At 33.6% G+C, this 23,269-nt stretch overlaps 1 protein-coding gene across 5 annotated transcripts in view; it reads right to left on the bottom strand.

Moving 5' to 3' along the window:
* The window catches only part of LOC118195132 (serine/threonine-protein kinase PAK 2-like), a 119,205-nt gene that overhangs the window by 34,174 nt on the left and 61,762 nt on the right, over positions 1-23,269 (bottom strand). For all 5 annotated transcript variants that reach the window (XM_085817339.1, XM_085817338.1, XM_085817340.1 and 2 more), the window contains 3 exons: positions 14,677-14,897; positions 11,594-11,780; positions 3,915-4,007 (listed from right to left, as the gene is read on the bottom strand). In XM_085817339.1, coding sequence (XP_085673465.1) covers positions 3,915-4,007; positions 11,594-11,780; positions 14,677-14,897 — 501 coding nt within the window. The remainder of the gene's footprint in view (positions 1-3,914; positions 4,008-11,593; positions 11,781-14,676; positions 14,898-23,269) is intronic.

Below are 23,269 nucleotides of genomic sequence, written 5' to 3'. Positions count from 1 at the left end.
CACAACTGTTAATGATCCTTTTACATGGGACTGAGTATTTAACCCTTAGGTTGTATGTTAAAAACACCTCTATGTCGTCAACAGTCATCTACATAGAAACAAGAATGTAAGCAGTGCCAAATGCCCAACTCTCTTTTCATAATTTGGTACCATCTTACATAAAGTTACATCGGAGTGCGAAATGATATCAGAAAGTGGAAGAATGCATCTCTTAATCATTTCTCCTGCTTTGGTTATTGGCCTATGGAATTCATACCTGTTACTAGCTCAGTTTTCTGTGTTTTAATGTAGTCACTGAAATTATCTTTCCAAATTATTCCTTAGTTACATGAGTAAATCACAACTAAGTGTGAAAGTTTAATTTTTTTAATTGTCTTACCAACATGTCAAAATTGCAGAATTTCATTCACCCACCCCCACTCACTCACTAAAATAACTGCTACATTAATGAGATGGGACCTCCTCCCCCATGTCCTTCCTACAAAAAGCCTGATAACTAAATGTGAAAAAGCAAATGAGGGAGTGGGAAGAATAGTTTTAGAATATCGTGAAAATGGAATAAAAAAAATGGATGATATCATCCACTTTCAACAGAATGCTTGTTGACTTTAAAAGAAAGATGAGCTAACAGAATAGAATGTTCTGCATTTTTGGGCAATGTAACACATTATAATACCTTATGGAACTAAAACATGCACAGTTCGTGTTTCTTTTTCTAAGCACTATTGCTAATTTGCTGCCATAAGATAATAATGTTATTGTGTTTCAAATTAGAATATCGTTAATGGATGTTAAGTCCATAATTGCTCACAAAAAATTTGCATAAATGCTATTGAATTTGCTATGCATAAATGCTATTGAATTTGCTAACCAAATCAGTGTGTAGAGACAGCTGAATGGATTAAAATTTGTCACCAGATATTAAAAAGTGTTTTTCAAATTGAGAAATTGAAAACTGAATTTCCTCATTCAATGAATCAAACTGTGTAGAACAGATTACTTAATTCTATCAGATTGCAATAAAAGAATAGAATCATGAAAATCTAACTTGCAAAGAAAAAAAAAAAAAAAAAAAAAACAGTCTGGTACCATGATCTTAGCATCAACTGGGAGGAAAGCCTAGTTCAGGACACTTGACAGTAACTGTCATTTTTATTTTTTTAACTATCAATAATTTTATAAAAATTTTAAATTTTTTTATTGAAATCTAAAATCTTGACTTTTGTACCTTTTGGGTACTTATTAAGATTCCGAAGATGGTGGGCTATTTATCAGAATTTCAATTGTTTATCACAGCATAGCAAATTCTAAAAGATTGGTACACTTGATGAAAGTACTAAAATGTTGAAAAATGAAGATTATGAAAATACATAAGCAGCTGAAGCAATTGGGGGAAGGGAACTGAAAAGAAAATCATACTTGGGGGGGGGATTTAAGCACTCTAAAATTTCAACCTTTTTTAAAGACATAACTCGCTTGATGAAAAATGTATAAAACAAAAACTCTTCCTCCAAATTTGGTGTTTTAAGTTTGCTATCTTTTATTTTAATCATTATCATCTGCTGTTCATTCCTTTACATTTCTGACTTTGCATTTATTAATCAATTTTATATGCAGGTGCATATAAAAAAAACCAAATATTCAGTTGCAGAAAAAATTACAATAATGCATGCACCGAGAAAAGAAAATACATATACTACATTCTTCTGTCTAACCCTTTTCAATCACCTGACATCCATTTTCAATGGTTCTAATTTTTCCATCGATATTTAATATAACTTCTGTAGAAAATTTTCTCTTGTAACATTCCAGTTTTTACAGGACCAGCAAGCATTCATTCCTGAAAGGTTTTACTGTAGCATAATTAACTCATAAAAAATATAATGGTTAATAAGTTTTGATCACCTAGTATAATTTTAATTTCCAGATTTCAGCCCAGTATTTCAAAAATATATATATATATGTAAAATATAAAATATGCAAAATATAAAAATCTACCTTTCAAATAATATTTAAATAGCGATTTAACTTCCATTTCATTCTAAAAATAACAGCTATAAATTTTACTCCCTGCAGTTCTGATGGCACTTGCCCATGAAATCTGAACCCCAAGTCCTGTACATTAAAGTGTCACATGATAAGAAATGGAATTCTAATTATGCCGCAACTCCCTCCTCTTCTCTTCTTGTGCTGCTTTCGGCTGTGCTACTAGCTACACACAGTTTACTTTTCTAAATTCATCCATTGTTTAAAATGTGAGCTGTAGAAAATTGTGGGGTGCATAGTGCACCCACAGCTATAAAGTGCATTATTGAAAAATAAAATGATGTGTGGAATTTACCGTTATGTGTGTTCTTCAAATGTCATCTTGCTAATTACGCAGTTAAGTCGCAGTAATCTCCAACACCACTCTTGCAATTCTCAACAAATCATCTTATTTCAATATGTAATGCAGTGTTATTTCATCTAATAATGCAGTCTTATTTCAAGAATGACACAGTTTTTTTATTACATCTAATGAAACAGTTTTTTTACATATACAGTGGATGGACAAAAATATGGAAACACCTTGTGAAATGCATGTTTGAAAAGAAAGATTGATTTTAATGAAATATGTAGGTGGCGCTGGCGTTTCTGATTACTGACGCCACCTATACAACTTCGTAAATGTGCTAAACAGTTCAGTTGTTGTCGGAGTACTGTTATGTGAGGTTGTCATTGCATTATGTCAGAGTTAACAGACTTCGAACGTGGGCAAATTGTTGGAGTACGTATGGTAGGTGCTTCCGCAAGCAAGGTAGCCGAGGTGTTTAGTGTTTCAAGAGGTACTGTATCGAAGATTTATTCCGCATATTTGAAAAGCGGAAAAACATTATCTGCTAAATCATAGCGCGGACGAAAGTGTGTCCTGAGTGATCGTGACAGACGATCATTAAGGGCAATTGTGACGAAAAATAAGAAGACCACAGCTGCAAAAGTTACTGCTGAAATGAATGTTGTGTTACCGAACCCTGTGAGTACCAAAACAATTAGAAGGGAGCTTCATAAACAGGGAATTGCTGGCCGTGCTGCAATTGAGAAGCCACTCATCAGTGATGCTAATGCCTGTAACAGGAAAAGGTGGTGTTTAAATCATAAAGCCTGGACTATAGAGCAGTGGAAGCGAGTAATATGGTCTGACGAGTCTTCTTTCACATTGTTTCCCACTTCTGGCCGAGTTTACGTCTGGAGAATGCCATCTCAAGCCTATAATACAGATTGCTTGTTGCCAAGAGTGAAACATGGCGGGGGTTCTGTTATGGTTTGGGCAGCCATATCGTGGTTCTCTGCTAGCCCCATGATGACTGTGCCAGGGCACATGATTGCCAAGACTTATGTGAACATTTTGGCCGATCAAGTTCATCCCATGGTACAAGCTTTGTTCCCCGATGGTGATGGTGTCTTCCAAGACAACAAAGCCCCTGTTCACACAGCTCACATTGTCCAGGACTGGTTTACTGAGCACGAGGATGAGTTGTCCCATATCCCCTGGCCACCACAGTCACCAGACCTGAATATTATCGAACCTTTGTGGTCTACATTAGAACGGAAAGTGCGTTCTCGTTATCCACCGCCAGCATCGTTATCTGAACTTGCCACCGTTTTGCAGGAAGAATGGTATAAAATTCCCTTGGCAAACATACAGGAACTGTATTTATCCATTCCGAGAAGACTGCAAGCTGTTTTGGATGCCAACGGGTTTCCTACACCATATTAAGCAAAGAAACATGTTTTTTTAAAGGTGTTTCCATATTTTTGTCCAACCCCTGTATATATATATATATATAATTTTAAAATACAAAATTAATCTTAAAATAGTAATTTTCCAATAATAATAATAATAATAATAATAATAATAATAATAATTAAGTTACTTCTTGGCAAACAGCTGATATTTGACCTTCATCCATGCAAGTCTCTGTAACGACATCTGTAAGGGAACCACCCGGCAGATACTCCATTACAACCTAAAAACAAAAGAACTCGGATTCCGCACAGTGGTAGAGGAAACATTATAATTTCTTTAAAAATCTACGATATGAATTTAGTGTATTTTATCTGAACATAAAACAACTTATACAGCAAGAAAAAATTTCATCACACAATATTAATTGTATAGGAAAATTATAAAAATTTATTTTACACGATTTTAGAAAAATTAACTCTTTAATCTATAAAACAGAGCTTTTAAAATCCATATATTACTTTAAAAGAAATTTTAAACACAGAATAGTACAAAATTCTGATTACCCACGTTTGGATTATTTATTCTGTAAATTACCCATGTATAATAAATACCCCCTCCCCCCAAAAAAACCTTTTGAAAAAGACCTTAAAAATTTTTAAAGTTTGGAGAATACTTTTAATATTTTTTACATTGCTAAGGCAAAAAAAGCAATTTAAAATCTTCAAAATAATTCATATATTTTCATTCAGATATGAATTATAGTGATGTTTCCAACTTCATTCAGACATGTTAACTCATGATAAATAAATATCTAAAGTAAAAATCCAAACATTCTAAAAGACATAAATGAATTGGGCATCATTAAAACTATTACTAGCATAAAATGTTTCCAAAAATTAAGAGAAGACAACATCCAAGAGTGACTGCAGAAAAACAAAAATAATGGTTATAAAAATTTATTAAAGCCAAGCTATTTTAGATGCAAAGACTGAAAAGTAGCCATCATACATAATGTATTTGTAATGGTTTAGGAATGCACGTTTTTTCCAATTCCAACAAAATTGCCAAATGCTTGCTAGTAACAGTGATTACTAACATATCTACGAAATTACTTCTGTAAAAAATTGTTTGATTACTGAAAGGAATGGAACATTTTGCTGAGTGTTATGTTCATGATATTTACCTTCATGAACATAAAAATAAAAAGCAGTTCCCCCTCCAAAAAAATTCTATAGCAATGCTAGTCTGTTACAAAGAAAAGTTTAACTTTTCCTAATCATCCTCTTTAATCACCAAAACAAACATTTACAAACTACTATTCATTCTTTAGAATTAAATTTTATCTACATAAAGGAAGAGGAAAAGAAAGGAAACTTGAAAGTTTTTAGAAAATTTCAGAAATTTTTTAGAAGAATTTAGAAAATTTTTAGAAAATCCAGGATGCATAATGAGGGAATGAACCAGTGTTCTAATAGCTTACTTCTACAAACACTATATTCTATGAAAGCCAATCTCTCTAAAACTAAGAAGAAAGAAGCTCTAAGAACAAAATAAGATATACATGGTAATAAAGGACTATATGCCTAAACCATGAGAAGGTTTCCTTCTTCAAATCTCAATCCATTGTGAATTCAGTTTTAAAATTTTACAGATGTACCACATAAAAACAAGCAAGTATTATATAAAAATGAAAGTTCAACTATTTCTACTTTATATTAATAAATCGTAAACATATAATAGTTCAATATTCTCACAGAAGCATCTAATAATAATCTGACATCATAGCTCAGTTAAAAATAAATCTTGAAACAGATATAGGTCAGCTAAATTCTAAAATCCATGGCAATGATAAATATGCAAAATAGTGTTGCCAATGAATCTGTATTTAACTATGACAAGCGTGAAAGTAAACATATTCCCATCCTATCAGGTTCAAGGTAGTGGTGATACAAAGATAAGAGGTGAAAGTTTGAATTTTTGCTTTTTGAAGACAACAGGATTACGTTTGACTGTGGCTATGCAAACTAATCTTTGCCAAACTGGATGTCAAAGGCACACCCTACAAGACAGGTTAAAGGTGGGGATCTATCTTTGAAAACAAGAACCACAGTGTTGATCTGCAAGTTGGATTTGGCATGCTGCCTCTTGGATCATGCTAAAGAGAAATCAAATGTTTGTGTTTTCCATGATTCCAAAATCAATGCTGAAGGATATGAATAATTTTCCACCTAGAAATCATTGTAGAAGTAAGCAGATGTCTATCTGGAAAGGAAGTGAAAGTATCACCTGTAATAAAAATGAAATGGGGCTAAAACATTAATAAAGTCGATATCAAAATCGTTCATGTATGTAAGAGGACACGAATTTAAAATAGACTCGATCAAAGCAACTCTTCATAGGTCAAAAAAGTCTCCTTTAATAATCTTCACAGATGAAATTCTGCTGAGCAAATGCCAGCTTCCCATATTTTTTTGAAGTGTGGTGAAGCAGGTGGTATAAAATGCTATTCAATAGATGATCGAGTTAGTTTTCAAGACACTGATTGTGTTGCATAGAAAGAAGACCAAATTTGATTTAGTTTGTGCAGTTTTCAGTATGCTCACACAAAATTGGTGTCATTGTCACTGTAAATGTGTCATGGTGCACCACAACATGAAATGAAACATCTATGCATTTCTTGTCCCTGACACATTCTAAATCTTCTTGGAAATAAAGACTGTGAATCCAACAAATAATGATTTTCTATACTACTCAAATTTCTAGAAATGTTAGTAGCTGGAATGAATGCTGCTATTAAAATTATTTTGAGTATTAATATGCTTCTTGCAATGAGTAATAAATTGTTGGCAGTAAACCAGAATACATAGACTCTCACAACAAGAATAGAATCAGATCTTTGTTCAGCCTTTATATCAGTATCATCTTCAGATCTTAATTCATATTTAGACCAGTTTTTCTCATCCTTACAGAGGCATGATGGAGCATTCCACCACAAAGTACATGTTGGTAGAAGTTGAGGTTCATTACCACAAGATGCAAAGTCTGCATGATTTTCTTTAGAAGGAACACAATTACAATATAAGAGGTATCACTTCTATCTATGTTCTATATGCAACAAAAGTTTTTCACTTATGTGGATGAGAGGAGAGCCATCACAGAACTAGCTCAATATTTGCTCAAGCATAAATTTCGAAATTAAACTTTATGGATTCTTTTAAAGTGTTCAAAATAGATCAAAATAATCTGGTTAGCAAATATGTGCCACAAATTCTTAATCGAGGATAGATATTTGTTTTATAGGTGCAACTTTAATCTTTGATACCAAAAGATTAATATTAATGGTACCATTGCATTTTTTGTGACAGTAGATGGCTGCTGCATACGTCAGTGAAGAGGCATCATAAAATCCATGTAGTTAAATAGCACTGTCTACTGTAAATAAGACATATCTTGAAATTTCACAATTATTGATCTGACCGAATGTCTCTTGAAATTTTAACCAGTTCATTTGAGAGGTATTGGGGAATAATTAAATCCCAGTCCCTCTAAACTAACTGCAGCTTTTGGTAAAATATTTAAACTGGTACAGTGAAAGGAAATAGAAGACCCACAGGATTGAAAATACGGGCGGATTCTGCCAATATTAATCTCTTTGTTATCGGTGCATTTAGTTAAAACACAGCTTTAAAACTGAAGGTGTAAGCAGATGAATTCCAGAAAAGCCATAAGACATTCGAACTCAAATTAGGAGATATCTCGAAATTGGGATTACGTGAAAAATGTTCCTTGAATTCAGTTAAGAATTCTTCATAGTTTAAACTCCACTTCCTCAAATCGAAACCATATCCATGTAAAACTGAAGACACTTTCTTGCAGACTGACAATGCATCAACTGTATTTGCACCTGATAATACAAGGGGTGATCAAATGAAAAGGTATGAAATGACACGGTGAGTACAAATGTAGACTTTATTCAAAATATACACCATAGGCCTGAGCACAACGATCCCACTGATAAAAAAGCCGCAGGATTCCTTGTTCCCAGAATTCCTGTGGCCTTGACAAGATCTAGTCCTTCACAGCGTCCTTGAATAAGTACGTCGTCCGAGTTGAAGCACTTTCCATTCAAGTGTTTCTTCAGTGGACCAAACACATGGAAATCGCAGGGCGACATGTCCGGACTGTAGGGCGGATGGTCCGTCTCCAACTTGAACTTGGCTAGTTCCATGTGTGTGACTCTGGAGATGTGTGGACGTGCGTTATCATGGAGCAGAACCACACCCTCCGTGAGCAGCCCCGGTCTTTTTTTCTTGATGAACCTGCGTAGCCTCGGAGTGTCTCACAATACACATCAGAGTTAATGGTTTTTCTGCGCTCGAGGAATTCTACAAGTAGCGGACCTAGAACGTCGAAAAAAATGGTGAGCAGCAACTTGCCTGCTGACGGCATGGCTTTGAATGTTTTTGGCAGAGGTGAGGACGCATGCTTCCACTGCATGCTGTCCCGCTTTGTCTCTGGCTCGTAGTGATGGCACCAGGTTTCATCACCTATGACGATCCGCTCCATGAAAGCGAGGTCTTCCTGATACCGAAACAGATGTTGCAGTGCTAGCCACATACGCAGTTCCTTTTGCTGGTCAGTGAGCTGCTTCGGAACCCAAGCGGCACACACCTTCCGGTAACCTGTCGTGAACAATTGTCCACACGGTTCCATAGCTGACATCCACCTTCACTGCCAACATTCGCAATGTGTCACGACGATCACTTCTCACTAGGTTATCCACCTTGTCGATGAGATCGCTCGTGATGACAGTGTTTGCCTGGCCTGGTATCCAGTCATGACCCACACTCTCACGGCCTGCACGAAAACGGGCACTCCATTTTCTGACAGACTCGTCAGAGACACATTTCTCCCCATAAACTGTCACCATCCGGCGATGAATAGCTGCCAGTTTCTCACCTTCCGCTGTCAGAAATCGGATAACACCTCGCTGCTCCTCAGTCGTCGAATTTTGCAACGCGAACACCTGTCCTCATATGGACTGCCCGCATCATTTGGACGCCACTTTTGATAAGAGCCTCTGCTTTCTCCAGAGCATGTGGGTGACTGCGCATGCTATGATCCCAGTCAGGGACTCCAATCGCATCCCGAGATGTCTCGCTACATGCTCCCATGGCGGAATATGCAAATATTTAACTGTTACGTTTTTACGTCGTTTCGTACCTTTTCATTTGAGCACCCCTTGTAAGTCATCGATATACATATCATGTTCCAATATATGTGACACATCCAATTCCTTTTTGGAATCTACAGCTATCTGCTTCAGATATCTGGTTTCTAAAAATAAAGCTCAGGAAAGACCCCATGTAGTCGATTTCAGCTTATGTGCATATTCAACTTTATGCACATATTTCATCACTGGAATTGTATCACCATAATACCAATTGATCTTCAGGGGCTACCATAACTTGACAATATATTTTCTTCCCGTTCAGCTGTAAAAGCAATTTTAGGAAATTAAAAATTAATCAAAATCTTAAAAATCTGTGGAATTTTTGGATCTACCCTAAAAGTGAATTCAGTGCTATACTACATTCAGATTCACAGGATGCATCAGAGACTACTCTTAATTTTGTCATACTGCTTGAAGGTTTAATGACGAGGAAGAAAACATTTTTCTGTATCCGATCAGTTAGAGAAATGATCATTAATCACAATTCATATGACCTAACTGTTCATATTCATATATAAAATCTTTATACTGTTTTTCAAATTCCAGATTATCTTTGAATTTTCATTACATGGAATGCAATCTATAAATTGCTGCTGGTTTTGAATCACCCAACTTCTGATATGTTTTATAAAATGGATGTTTACACAACAAATAACCCATCTGAATTAAAGAGTAAGCGTTTTGAAAATGTGATTCACAGAATTGTTTCTCAGGTATCAGGAATTTATTCTTCTCAACCTCGACAACTTCCTCCATTTCTCAGAAATGCTTATGCTCGGAATTAATATTTAGATTATCCTTCGAGCTTTATGAAGTGTGAATGAACTGTTTTTGGACCTTCCATATTAGATCCAACTTTTCCATTCACCCAACCGAAAATTGTATTCTGAGCTACAGGTTCATTTTTTCAACCATACATCTGTCAACGGTTTAAGATAGAGAAAAAATAATCAGCTCCTAAAATTAAACCCATTTCTTTGAGTTGAGCAAAATTTGGAACCGCTAATGGAACAGATTTGATATAATCTATATGCTTTACATTAAGGACTTGTTCCCACATCCAAAATACATGCATTAACATTAATTGTTTCGCTATTTAACTTTGATGTAATTTTTAAACTAATTGAGCTAGGTGTGGTGGTGTATTTAATTATGGTAAAGCACACTATAGCTATCTGCCTAAGGGAAGGGATGCCTTCGTGGAGGACCTTCTAAGGCAAACTGACTCGTATACACATTACACATGGGGAAAACCACGAAAACACCCATGCAGCCAGCCCGTTCGTGGGATTCGAACCTCCTAATTGAGCTAGGAGTCTTGGAGGCTGGCACTCTGCCAATTCCACAAAGTAACCGATATCTTCTTCAATCCTATTTTTCCAACAAAAATGCACTTCCTGAATTCAATAATAATTTAATTTCAACAGTTTTGCCACTTGAGGAAATTCCCAGAACCATATCCATAAGTAGAATCACTGAATTGCAATTTTGAACTCTATGACTCACAACATGACCTTGATCCTTGCTGGATTCATTTGAAAGTGCTTTCGTTTTCAGTTTCTGATTTTATAAATTGTATACTATTAGCTTTACGATCTTCATACAACAAACTATTTATTAGTATTTTTGAATTACACAAATTACACTTTAATTGAGAATTACAGTTTGAAGAGATGGTATTAAAATATAAAAAAATACAATCCTTGTTTTCTCACAAAGTTTTCCTTAGCATCACAGACATCCAAATTTTTTAATTTAATGCATTTATAAAAAGCACAAATTCCATTAGATTTCAAACATTTAATATTACTAAATATAGAATTCTGTAACGTTTTAGAACTAACATTACTATTTTTATAAATAACTTTAGTTTCTGCTTCTCTATTTATAATAATCTCAAGAAAAGAACACCTTATGGTTAAAAATTGAAAAAATGATTCCAAATGTAGGAAAATATTCTTCCGCTGTTTTGTGTGACCTAACTTTCAAATTTCTGAAGCTATATTATAAAGATTTTAAATTTTACTAATGTTTATTTTATTTTAAACTTTGCTATCCTCTCTTATTTTCCATTTCTGGCCAGAATAAGCACAAGTGGGATTTTTATGCAAATGAGTTTGCAAACTGTAAAAGATATTTAAGAAGTGGCTTCTAGCCAAGAGAGAGTTCCTGCTGCTCTGCTAAGTACATGCTCTTCAGTCAGTTCATGTCTGCCTCAAAAAGCCTATCTTCGCGTTAATAGTCTCTATAAAGCATTTAAGTTTAATTCTTATTTAGTCAAGCTAGTTATTAAGTGAATATTTCTTATTTAAGAACGATGGCCGAAAATCAAGAATTCAAGACTCATGAAATCAAAAAGAATCCATGACTTAACATGTGTTATGCTCTTACTATAACCGAGTCCTTCAGAAATTAAGTTACATAATTTTTCTCTCTTCATTTTTAGACGGTAAATTAGTAAAAGAAGGCAGGGGAATATGTAAAGAAATAAGGTAACTAAAGAATCCCAAATAGTCATTCAAAATATTGCATAATATTGTATGTATGTAAACGTAAAACAAAACAAAAACCTGTTAGCAAGTAATAAAAACATTTCTAATAATTACAATCATCATATAAATTAATAATCTTACCCAAAGTTCATCTTCCACTAAATAGCTATCCAGGTAATTTACAATATTAGGATGTTTCTTTTCACGCATAACTAAAATTTCATTAATAATGAGTTCTTTCTTTGGTTGATTAGATAAATTCATTTGCTTAATTGCAACTTCCAATCCACTATTCCGTTCTTTAGCAGTGTATACAGTACCAGAAGCACTAAAATTAATAAATAAATAAATAAATAAATCCTTTTAAGTACATCAATAACAGTTAAAATGCAGGAATGAAGACATTATAATCTATAAGCACTGTTAATGATTTCAAATTCATATAAATAAAATAAAGTGCTTAGATAAAATCATTATCTAAGCACTGTAATGTTGTTTGATGTAATTTACTGTTTGGCTTAAAAACAGATGCAAATTAAAATTTGCTATCTATTAGGGGGGGAAAAAAAACTGAAAGCTTTCAGATTTTATATTATGCATTAACAGGCATTTTTTTTTATTTATAAACACATGCATGTTTCAAGAGCATTTGGGCTAACAACACATTGGACTAAAAATATTTAAAACCAGCATATTTTTAAAATTTCTGATAGACAGTCTCACACACTGGAGATAAAAAAATGTTTTCGTTTTGAATTGTTGACTTTTTTAATCAATAAAGTTTTACAATATATGAAATAGGCAATACAACAAATTCCAAATTCGGGCTTCCAAGTGACCACGTTCGAGTGGAGGACTATGTTACACAAAATTTGATGACTCTAGATAACATTTTTTTGCAATGCAAGAAATATACATTCAGTCACATAGATTCTTCATTATTATTTTCTTTAAATACAATATAGGGCAATAATACTTGGTGTCAACAATTTGAGAAGTGATTCAACACAAATCAACTTCTCTTCAACTCATATTCAGAACAAGCATTTAGCTGCATTGTTCCAGGTATCATATCAAAAAGCCAGTACACATAAATTCTGCCCCAGTAATGGCAGAGCCCTATGAGGATCAACTTTTATTTATGATGCCATCTGCCAGCCACAAACAACAACAACATAAAGCAATTCATTCTTTGCAATAAATACAGATAGTACAAGCAAATAAACAATGGAAGACACAAATAGCATTATTTAATTAAAAAGGTCTTATATGGAACTCGCATGACTTCCTTGCATGGTCCAATAAATTTTACATATTTTTTGCTACAACAATAAACTGCTTTTAAATATTGTTAGATATATACAACAATAAACTGATAATTAAGATAAAATAACATGCCAGACAAGTATTAATTTAGAATTCAAACAACAAAATTCAGGGAGGAGAATCCTTTTAAAAAAACTCTGCTAATAACTCCTCGCCTCTATTTCCCATCTAAACTGCCTGCGTCTTAATTTTTTAGAATCAATGTACACAGAAATTTACCATATTTAATTATCATTGAATAAGTGTCTGCCAAATTAATTGGATATGTGGGAAAATAAAGACTGGAAATTCTTCAAGTTCATGCCTTATTATTCTCAACTGTATGCCTTAACTACAGCCATGATGGACGTCAAAAGCTGCTGAGAGTTCCAGCCATTACGACTATGCTTAGAAAATATGACATTGGAACATTTTCTAAAGCTGAACTACAGAGGTCAACTTGCAAGCGATCATTGCCAAATATCACATTTCTTTTTATTTCTTTAGTTTATATTAAATTCATAAAAATCTTTTAAAGGAAATGAGACATTCATTTTATGAAAATGAGTGATTTAATTTTCAAAACTGTTTACAATGTTGGTTGTACATCGCTAAGATGAAAAGTCTGATATTGGCAAAATGTGCACCCTGCTTTATCCAATCTTGAACTTGTTTTCCATTTACAGAGAAATGCTGAGTAGCCATACTGTTATTAAAATTTTGACAACAGCAGTCAGTAGTTTGACATCTCATATAAGACTTTCTCTTTTCACTCATCTTTCAGACAAAAAAAGTACAATGGCACAGAAAATTAGGACAGTACAGATAATGCAGATCATATAAAAGATGACAAATGAATGGAAAAGACATGCTAACTTCAGAGAGATGTACCAGAGTTAAAAATATTGTCTTTTGCATCTGACATAATACTTTACAGCAATTTGATTGGGATATAATTCACATGTTACAACTGCTTGCCAACATTTTTGCCGTCATCAAGACATGTTTGAATACAACAGGAATTTTTTTTTCATTTCAACTTATATATGGGTTTTAAATTTTGGATAAATTTTTGAATAAAAAACACATTCTCAGCTTACACATGTATAGGTTTATATTCAGAAACCTGAAATTTTATAGATTGATATTCTATAAAATTTCAATTAATTTTATAGATTGATATTCTATAAAATTTCAGGAGCACTTACAAAACAAAATTTGCTTGTTTTGACAATTAATGTGTTTGTGTTGGGTAAAATAATATTAGCAATTTAAACATTAAAGTCTGGGTCATTCTGTGTAATTGCTTTAAAGCATAATGAGTATTTTAATTACTGAAACTTTTACGAGGTTCACATAGAAATTAGATTTTATATTTACAGAACTCTTCAATCCCCATGCTGAAACTATTTTTATAAAATTCTGAAAAACAATACATCTAGAAAAAGCTATTTCAACCGCAAAAGCACTGTATTGGAATTAAATAAAGTTAAACTCGTTAAAGGTCAGATTTTAAAAAATTGTATATAGTTTTATGTCAAGAAGATAATTAATATTCTGAAATGTATGGAAAATTTCAATACAGAAGACTTTATGGACTTACATACCATTTGTTACTCAGTAAAATAATTATTTTACTATTTATTTTTATAATTTCCAGATCAAAAGGGGGGGACCAAGATCATTAAAAAACTTATTAGAGAAAAATATTTTAAGAGCAAGGTAATACATTAAACAAATGCGTTGATCAAATAAGAGAAACTTAAATATTTCTATCAAATACCTGAGCAAAATACTTCCTACATATTCTCCAGCTAAGTATCATTAAGAAATGTAAATTGTACTGGAAAAAATAACTTAACATTAACTTGTCATAACTTTATGAGCAAAATAATTAAATACAGGGTAATCATATTTACCCTTGTCCAATCTTTTCCATTTTCGCATATTTTTTATTTGGATCATCAGTGGAAACAATTGCCTTTAGTCGCTCAACAATTTCCTCATCAGTAATTTTCTTCTTCTTTACTTTTGAAATGTTGTTGTTGTTATTGTTTGATACAGTAATTTCTGTATAATGACATTCTGTATCTATGTCAGATGAACTTCTCTCAAATTCTTCTTCTATAGGATTCATATACTATAAAATAACCATAATAATAAGCAACATACAAATAACAAAAATGTGGGAAAAAGGCCATTCTTTTTAAATTAACATTTCTAAGAGAACAGCAAAAAAGAAAAAGACAGGAAGACTTATATGATGGTGGTGGTAGTAGATTTATGGCACAAAGCTCTAAAGGCCATATACGCCAAACACACGATTTGTTTTTCAATATACAAACTAAAGTACAAATTTTTGATAAAGAAAAATGTCTAAAGTTAACAGCACACTTATAAAATAAAAGCAAGTAAAAAGATATTAAAATGGTGGGATGAAAATGCTGATTATGATTCAGATAATGAGATATGCAATATAGATATATAATCCTAAAACATCTGATTCATTAAAATTCTAACATAAAATCTCAAGACAAAAATCAAATTAAATAATAGAAGCCTGTTTCTTTCAGGTAGTGAAACAAATTGGTATCAACCTCTTTTCCAATTAAACAGTCGAGAAGCAGGTCGCAGCTATTAAAACACTTCTCACGAAGACTATTAAAATGTGATGGACTGAGAGACAAACAGTACAATTTGGGAAAACAGGCTCATTCTCAACTTTTAGTAGATCGCTATGTGTCGCTCTAGTGTGACCTATTCTAAGCCGAGTCAAAAGAACTTCCTCCTTACGACTGCTAGTAATATCCCAATGCTCTATTTTAAGCTTCACTCTTCTCAACTTGTTGTGAGCTTGAATGTCTCAAAGTTGCTGCCATTTTTTCCTGATCTTCTCTTTAATGATACAACAGATATCTACAAAAGGGATGAGGCGGCTGGACATTTCAACAGCAGATTTCACTGTGATGTCCGCCAGCTCATTGCCTTTTATTCCTGCATGTCCGGGGACCCAGCAGTACAGAATTTTATATCCACAACCCATTAATTTAATATTCAACTTGACTACATCCACTATCACAGGATTCTCGGTGCTAGAAAAGGTTTCTAAAGCTTTCAATGCACTGTAGGAGTCTGCACATATAATGAATTTTCCATGGTGCAGTGTTGAGATGTACAAAAGCGCATAATATATGACAGTCAGTTTGGAGGTTAAGACCGAGGAAGCGTCACATAAAAGTCTGCCTTCCATGTGGTCACCAATTATAAATGACATCCCAACATGACAAGTTGACTTAGATCCATCCATATATATGGAAACATAACTGCTGTAACTATGCCTGTGCTCAGTAAAATTTTTTTTGTAGATGATCTTATTAGTAGTTGTTTTGACTAACTGTGGAAAATATCAAGAAACTGGATTTGTGCTTCCCCGAGGTGGGATTTCAAAATGCTGTACTGCTTGTAGGGACATATCAGACAGGGAGAATTCTTCAATGAGAGGATGAACTCTAGCAGGAAAAGAAGGCACACAGGATGGACGTGCCTCAAATAAAAGGTCACAACTATTATCAAGTAAACACAGTTTATAAGGATGGTCAAGTTAAGACAATATATTAAAATACTGTAAAAGATACAACTCCTCCCGCCTCAAACGGAGTGATGGTTCGTAACAGTCAACATAAAGGCTCTGAACAGGAGACGTCCTGAAGGCTCCAGAACAAATCCGCAGAGCCTGATGGTGAACAGGATCTAGTTTTAACAACACTGAAGACTGAGCGGATCCGTAAACAGCTGAGCCGTAGTCCAGTCTAGAGAGAATAAGAGCTCTATAAATGCAAAGCATGGAGCAATGCTCTGCACCCCAGCAGGTGTTCGCCAGGACTTTTAAAATATTTAAAATATTTGTACACTTCTTTCTTAAGTTTAGGACATGAGGAAGAAAAGTCAATTTTTGGTCAAATGGTCACCCCTAAAAATTTTACTTTAGGTGCAACTGGAATCACTGACCCATTGACGTATAATTCAGGCTCAGGATGGAGACCTCGTTTTCTACAAAAGTGCACGCACGCAGTCTTCTGTTTCGAAAATGTAAATCGCTGCCTGTTTGCCCATTCCTGGATCTTGTTCAAAGAGATCTGCAGCTGCTTCTCTACATGTCTCATATCCGCACCTCGACAGCTAATTTGTAGATTATCAACATATAAAGATCCTGAAATGGTGGGAGGAAGTTTCTGACAAAATAGAGCCAATTCTTACTTGAAAAGTTCTAGCTTCCAAAAATTCTGAATGAAAAATGGTAGGTTGCAATGCAAGCCACTATCATGAAGATCACAAAGTATACCGTATCTCCATGCCTTATCCTCCATGCTTTCTTTATATCAATGAAAATTGAGACAAGGTGATTTCTTCTTACAAAAGCTTTTTGAATAGAGATCTCTAAAAGGAGCATGTTATCTACGGTTGTTTTCCCCTTTCGAAAATCGCTTCAATAAGGCGATATATTAATATTCTTTTACAAGAAGAAGACTAGTCGACTGTTTACCATTTTTTTTTCAGACAGCTTGCATACGCAACTCGTAAGGGCAATTGGCCGATATTTGGAGGGATTCCTTGGATCTTTCCCTGGCTTAGCAATAGGAATTACAACAGCTCTCCTCCATGCACTGGGAAAAGTATGCTCCTTCCACACTCTATTGTAAAGATAAAGAAGGGCAGTCAGTGACTTATAGGACAGATGCTTCAGCATTTCATATTCACGCCATCAAGACCTGGAGAAGACCTATGTATCTGGAACAAAACTCTATTTGTTCAAGCATAGTAGAGTCTCTATTATAAGGCTCAGATTTGGAAGAGTTGAATGCAATGGGATTTCTTTCAGAGTGCTGCTTAATAGAGAGGAATGCAGGTGAATAGTTTCTGCTGAAAGAAACGGCAGCAAATGTCTTACTAATAGCATTCACTATTTCTTCCCTATTGAGCTAATCACTCGGCCACCTTTTTCCAAAAAGGAAAGTGAGTGGTCTTTATATATCCCGCAAGCTTTTCTATCTCTTTCCCATACCCACTTACTAGGCGTAGAGAATGTTATTGATGACACATATGAAATCCAAGAATTCCTTTGGCTCTGCTTTCTTACTTTTTGTGCATTTGCTTTGGCTCTTTTAAGTGCTATGAGGTTTTACAGAGTAGGATTTCTACGAAAAATTCCCCATGCTTTTTTCTGCTTTTTCAGTGCTTCATGACAGCACAATCCCACTATGGTTTTGTATATTTCAGTATTTTTCCTGATGTTCTAGGAATGAAAAGCTTAGCTGCCTGAATAATAGTATTAGTAACAGCTTCTACAGCGTCATCGATATACACATCTTCTACTATTCCCTCTATGAGTTTTGCAACGGAAGAGAAAAGTTCTTAGGCTGCCCTATTGAGTATGAACCAAGGGGATCTCGACATGGGATTTGCTCCCCTTCGTGCAAAAGATATAAAAATGGGATAGTGATCTCTGTTGTAAAGATCATTTCCCATACTTAAAGTGCACGTGTTTTGCATCGATCAACTTACCTTCCTTATGCATCTTGATCCGCCTAACACTGCAGACATTTTTGTTCAGACAGCTCGGATGCAATCTCTTCTTCAGAAGCATACAGAAGGTCGAATTCCGAGATTACACCATGACAATAATTCATTGTCTTATGTGCTGTTACAGTGACATTCGCTTGTCCAAGTTTGGTTATTTGAAGTAATGATGCAAGACTGAGTTGCCAAAACTGTATCAATAAGCAAGGCTCCAAAGCATAGACGCTTTGTATTTCTCGGCTCACCAATACAAAAATGGATGTATTTATTTATTACGAAAGGAAACATCTTATGCAGCTTGCCAGAAGGACTAGAGATAGGAAATGGGGACTATTGTTAGGATTATTTGCACTAGCATCTGTACGTACTTTTTTAGCAACAGATTTTTCAGAACTAATGCTCTGACTGACTTGACTAACTTCGAAGTCTTTAATTAGATAAACGTGAGAGTTTGCCATATTGAAGAGAGGAAAGATTTGGGTCCCGCCCACCACGGAGCCCAACAAGGGAACACAGATTCCTGTGTTAGGGCTAGCCAGATCTATACGCAAATTGAAGCCCCACAGTTGGCTTTCCCGAAAGCAGGTACTCCTGAAAGCTTATTCCTAAGCCACTAACACAAGGACTAGTGACCAGCTGATTGACACCCAAAAGAACAACTAAGGTGCCTCCCGTTTAGCTGAAGCAGAGGCCAAAGCAGTGTGTTTGGGACAGTAACTCACCCCTCAACTACCAGGACTCCAGCAACACGGTTCTCCAAGCATGGCAAACACATGGGCAGTTTTCTCCTTGTCTCTAGTTTTCAGTTCAAAAACTAGAGACAAGGGCTGTTCTAGTTTCTCGTGACGAGCCCCAAACTCCGAAGAGGGAAACCACAAGGGAGGAGGGAAAAAGTTACAGCCAAGAGGAGAGGAGATGGAAAAGAGGACAGATCACTGGGGCTCCAGGACTGTGACACCCATCTCACCAAGATGATGATCCCCTGAAGGGCTAGGGTACCTCTAGATTGCCACACCCATACTCACATAAAGTGAGCCTCTGAGGGGAAGACTTACATGATATATGTGTCAATTATCAATATATGTGTCAATTATTATTATCCAGTTACATAACTGCCAATTTTGACATATAAAAAATTGGGATGTTCATGTGCTAAAAACCAGAAGTTTTATTGCCATTTCTGACCTGAATTATGACACCATTTTAATAGAGCCCTTAATTGATTTTAGAATGCATAATTCTTGCTGTTCAACTACTTATAATATGATTACGATGTGATATATATTAATTTGATATCCTAAATTCTATGTTTTTTGGGGTAATTTTATTTTGTAATTTTCTTACACTTTTACACTGAGAAAAATTCTAAGTTGTGAAAAAGGCCCTTTGAGTACTTTTAAACACAATGAAAATAAAATTAATAATTAATACATGTACTATTGTGTGGATAAACTTTACCATACACAAATGTAAGACAAAATTAAATACAAATATCAACTGATTAAACATTAGTTGATTCTTCATGCAAAGTACAGTAAAGACATATAAGCAGCATAGTATTATGAAGCTTGTACCAAAAATTTGTGTGTGATGTGTCAGATAATTGCACAGCAAAATAGTTACACTATTTAGAATATGCAATCTTCTAATACATGTTTCATAGATGTGTAACATATTAAATGACAGTCAATATACATACTGCTCAATCTAGCTAAAATAAAGGGAAAGAATGTTTTTAGATTTAGTTAGTTGATCTCAGCGTTTCACCTGCGGGAAAAAATTAGTATATATATATATATATTAATGTGTAAAGAAAGAATACATTTAAAAGAAAAGGATTTTTTTATATATTTTTGAATACACTGAAGATACACATTTTAAGGTGACAGTTAAATATACCCCCACAAAAAAATAAAAAAATAAATAAATAAAAATCAATCAATAAATGAAACAAAATACATCATGAGCTACACATTGTTATTTACACATTTTTAACTGCTTAAATATATATTACGTGTTTTATGCTAAGTAAGTGATTACTATGATTCTTCTTAGTTCTAAGCCACTTTCATAAAATTAATAATATTACAATAATACTCTTTTAAAACATTCATTAAACAGGAGAAATTATTTTAATTAATGCTCAAAATGTACTACATTTTCTTACAAATAAATCAGTGCAGACAATGTTTGATTAGAATTTTATTTCAACTTCTATTAAACTCTTATATTAATTATTAAAAATATACCATGGTTAAATATTTAAAATGAAAATGTTCCAATAAATATGAAATTTTTTTACAGCATTTCCAAAAATTTAAAAATACATATTTTCATTATTACTAATCTGCAGTATTCATACCTTTAATTATTTGGATAGCAGCTGAACAACATTTCAGAGCACATTAGTGCTACACATGCTGTAAATTTATGTTAATTAACTCATTATTTTACCTGTACTATCACTTCTAATTTTGTTAGCTTTCACCAAGATGCCAACTAGCTATAAATATATAAGAACAGAGTTCATGAAGTTTAGAAAGAGAGCTTTGGCAGTAATGCTGAATGCAGTGATACAGAGGCTGTTCACACATTTTTTAGACGAGGTATATTGTATTCACAAAACTAAATTACAAAAATTCTTGTGTTTTAAACATTCTATTTGACATCCCTTATTCTGAACTATCTTTTGACACTGCAATTTCCAGGATAATAATGTCTTTTGAAGTGACAGAAGAGGTATTCTATCCCATTCCTCCCGAACAGCTTTCCAGAGTCCTGTTAGGGTTTGGGGACAACTTTTGGATATTGCAGTTTTCAAAAGTCCGAAAGCACAAAAATCCATAGGTGACACATTGGGAGATTTAGTAGGGATATCAGTAAAGGGTATGGCCTTGATACCAGTTTTTTGTTCCATTTCTTTTAGGAAATTTACAGTGGATTTTGATGTGTGACTGCTAGCTTTGTCCTGATGGAGTCTCACAGATTGATGGCACTGTGGGTAAAGCAATGGTATTTCATTCAGAAAAATTGGCGATAAAATATGTTCCTGATAGTATTTGGAGTTAATCTTGACATTTTTTTACACTCTTTTTATTTTTAACTTGCATTATAAGAATAACCAGCAACAATCATGAATCCCTTAGAAAAACTTTCTTTCGATTCTTTGAACCATGTACTTAAATTTTTTCTCCCTTTTTATGATAATAAATGGCTCTTTTTTTGTTACAGTCATTTAAATACACCCATGCTTCATCTATTGTGACAATTGTTTTCCATTTTTCTTTGGATAAGTGTTTCTCATATAGAATTCTGCAGTGTGTCCTGCATTGAACGATATGATTTGGAAGAAGATGATGCACATTGCGTTTTTTCGCTTTCTTAAGATTTAAATCAACGTTTATCATTTTGTTTACAGTGGACACTGAGCATTTTAATGATTTTGCAGCTGTTCTTTGACTAGGGGGATTTTCTTTTAACATTACACAACGTACCTTTGCAATAGTCGAAGATGTCCGTTTTTTCCTTGGATACTTGTTTGGCATTTTTGTCCCACTTGAGGCTCCAATTTGACGTTTTTTTCCTTTCTTGTTGATGATATTACCTATTGACACTTTAGATATCACAAAACCATGACTCTCACATAATTTTTGGATAACGGAGTATGCATATTTCTTTTCGGAAAGAGCGTAAATGTAGCCTTCGAACCACTGCTTTGTTAAATTCACCATTTTGAATAAAAACAAGCCACAGATGATAATTTTAACTTTTAAAAACATAGTTCAATTGCAATTACTTCTTTTGCAGCAAACGATGTTTTATTACCGCTTACCAAAATCGTCTAAAAAATGTGCGAACAGCCTCTGTATAGCTTCACCCAGCTCTATGAGTTACTTTAAGGTACTATTTTTTGCTAGCTGAGTTTGCTTGCACAATTACAATAGTTTAAGCCAGTGCTTGATAGGCTTTGTGAATTTCTGGCATTAAATTACGTAAAAAGTTTCAATACACGTTTTATGATTGATTAAATCCCACAAACAGCTGTGCAATAAACAAAAGCTGTGCATTTATTAAGATCAAAACTTTTAATAAAAAATTATTTAAACTTTCTTTTGAATTACTTTGATAAACACGGAGATAAACTGCCTAACAGCCTTACCAAAGACAGAGTTTAGTGAAATAAGTAAGTGGTTCACTACAAAGCTATTAATTCAGCAACAAATGTAGCTGTGGAATGAACTTAATTTAAGTGCATTACAATCATTTCACTTTCCAACATTAACACGATTTTAACATTTTATAATTTTCATTATTAGATTAGGATCTTACAATGTTAAAATATTGATTAAAATAAAACTATGCCAAACTACTTAAAACAATCAAACTTTTAATAACTGGTTTTTCCGTATGCAATTATAGGTATAATAATGTTGTAGTATGCAATCTACCACTTTTAGTTAGTTAGTTATGTTTTAGATGGTAGTATTAAAATATATTGTTGTTTTAACCATTCCTTTTTCCCAGTATTTTAATGCATATTTGAATAATCAGTCAGTGAATTTTTTATTTTTTGAAACAATTATAATTGAATTATAAAGTTATTTAAACTAAAATTTAATAGGTTATTATTAATTAATTTTCATTTACGTATTTTTTATTATTTGTATTTATTTTCCTATTTCATAATGCATACGGCTGAACAATCCCTTAAAATGGCCTTTTTATTTTGCAAAACTGGAAGGAATTTAATGGAATTAAAAATTTAATAAATTATTAATTTATGCAAACATTTACATTTAGGTATTCTAAATTAATTCTATTTATTTTCATAATGAAAAATAGAATTTTAGATGCACCATCTAAGAAATAACTAACTTACTAAAAATGGTATACTGCATACTACATGAATACCCAATTATTAATATAAATAAACAA

Source organism: Stegodyphus dumicola, chromosome 5 (assembly GCF_044657685.1).
Source record: "Stegodyphus dumicola isolate Sdum_Otavi_A_Nest chromosome 5, ASM4465768v1".
Classification (NCBI taxonomy): Eukaryota; Metazoa; Arthropoda; class Arachnida; order Araneae; family Eresidae; genus Stegodyphus; species Stegodyphus dumicola.
This window is presented reverse-complemented; position numbering and strand designations above follow the sequence as displayed.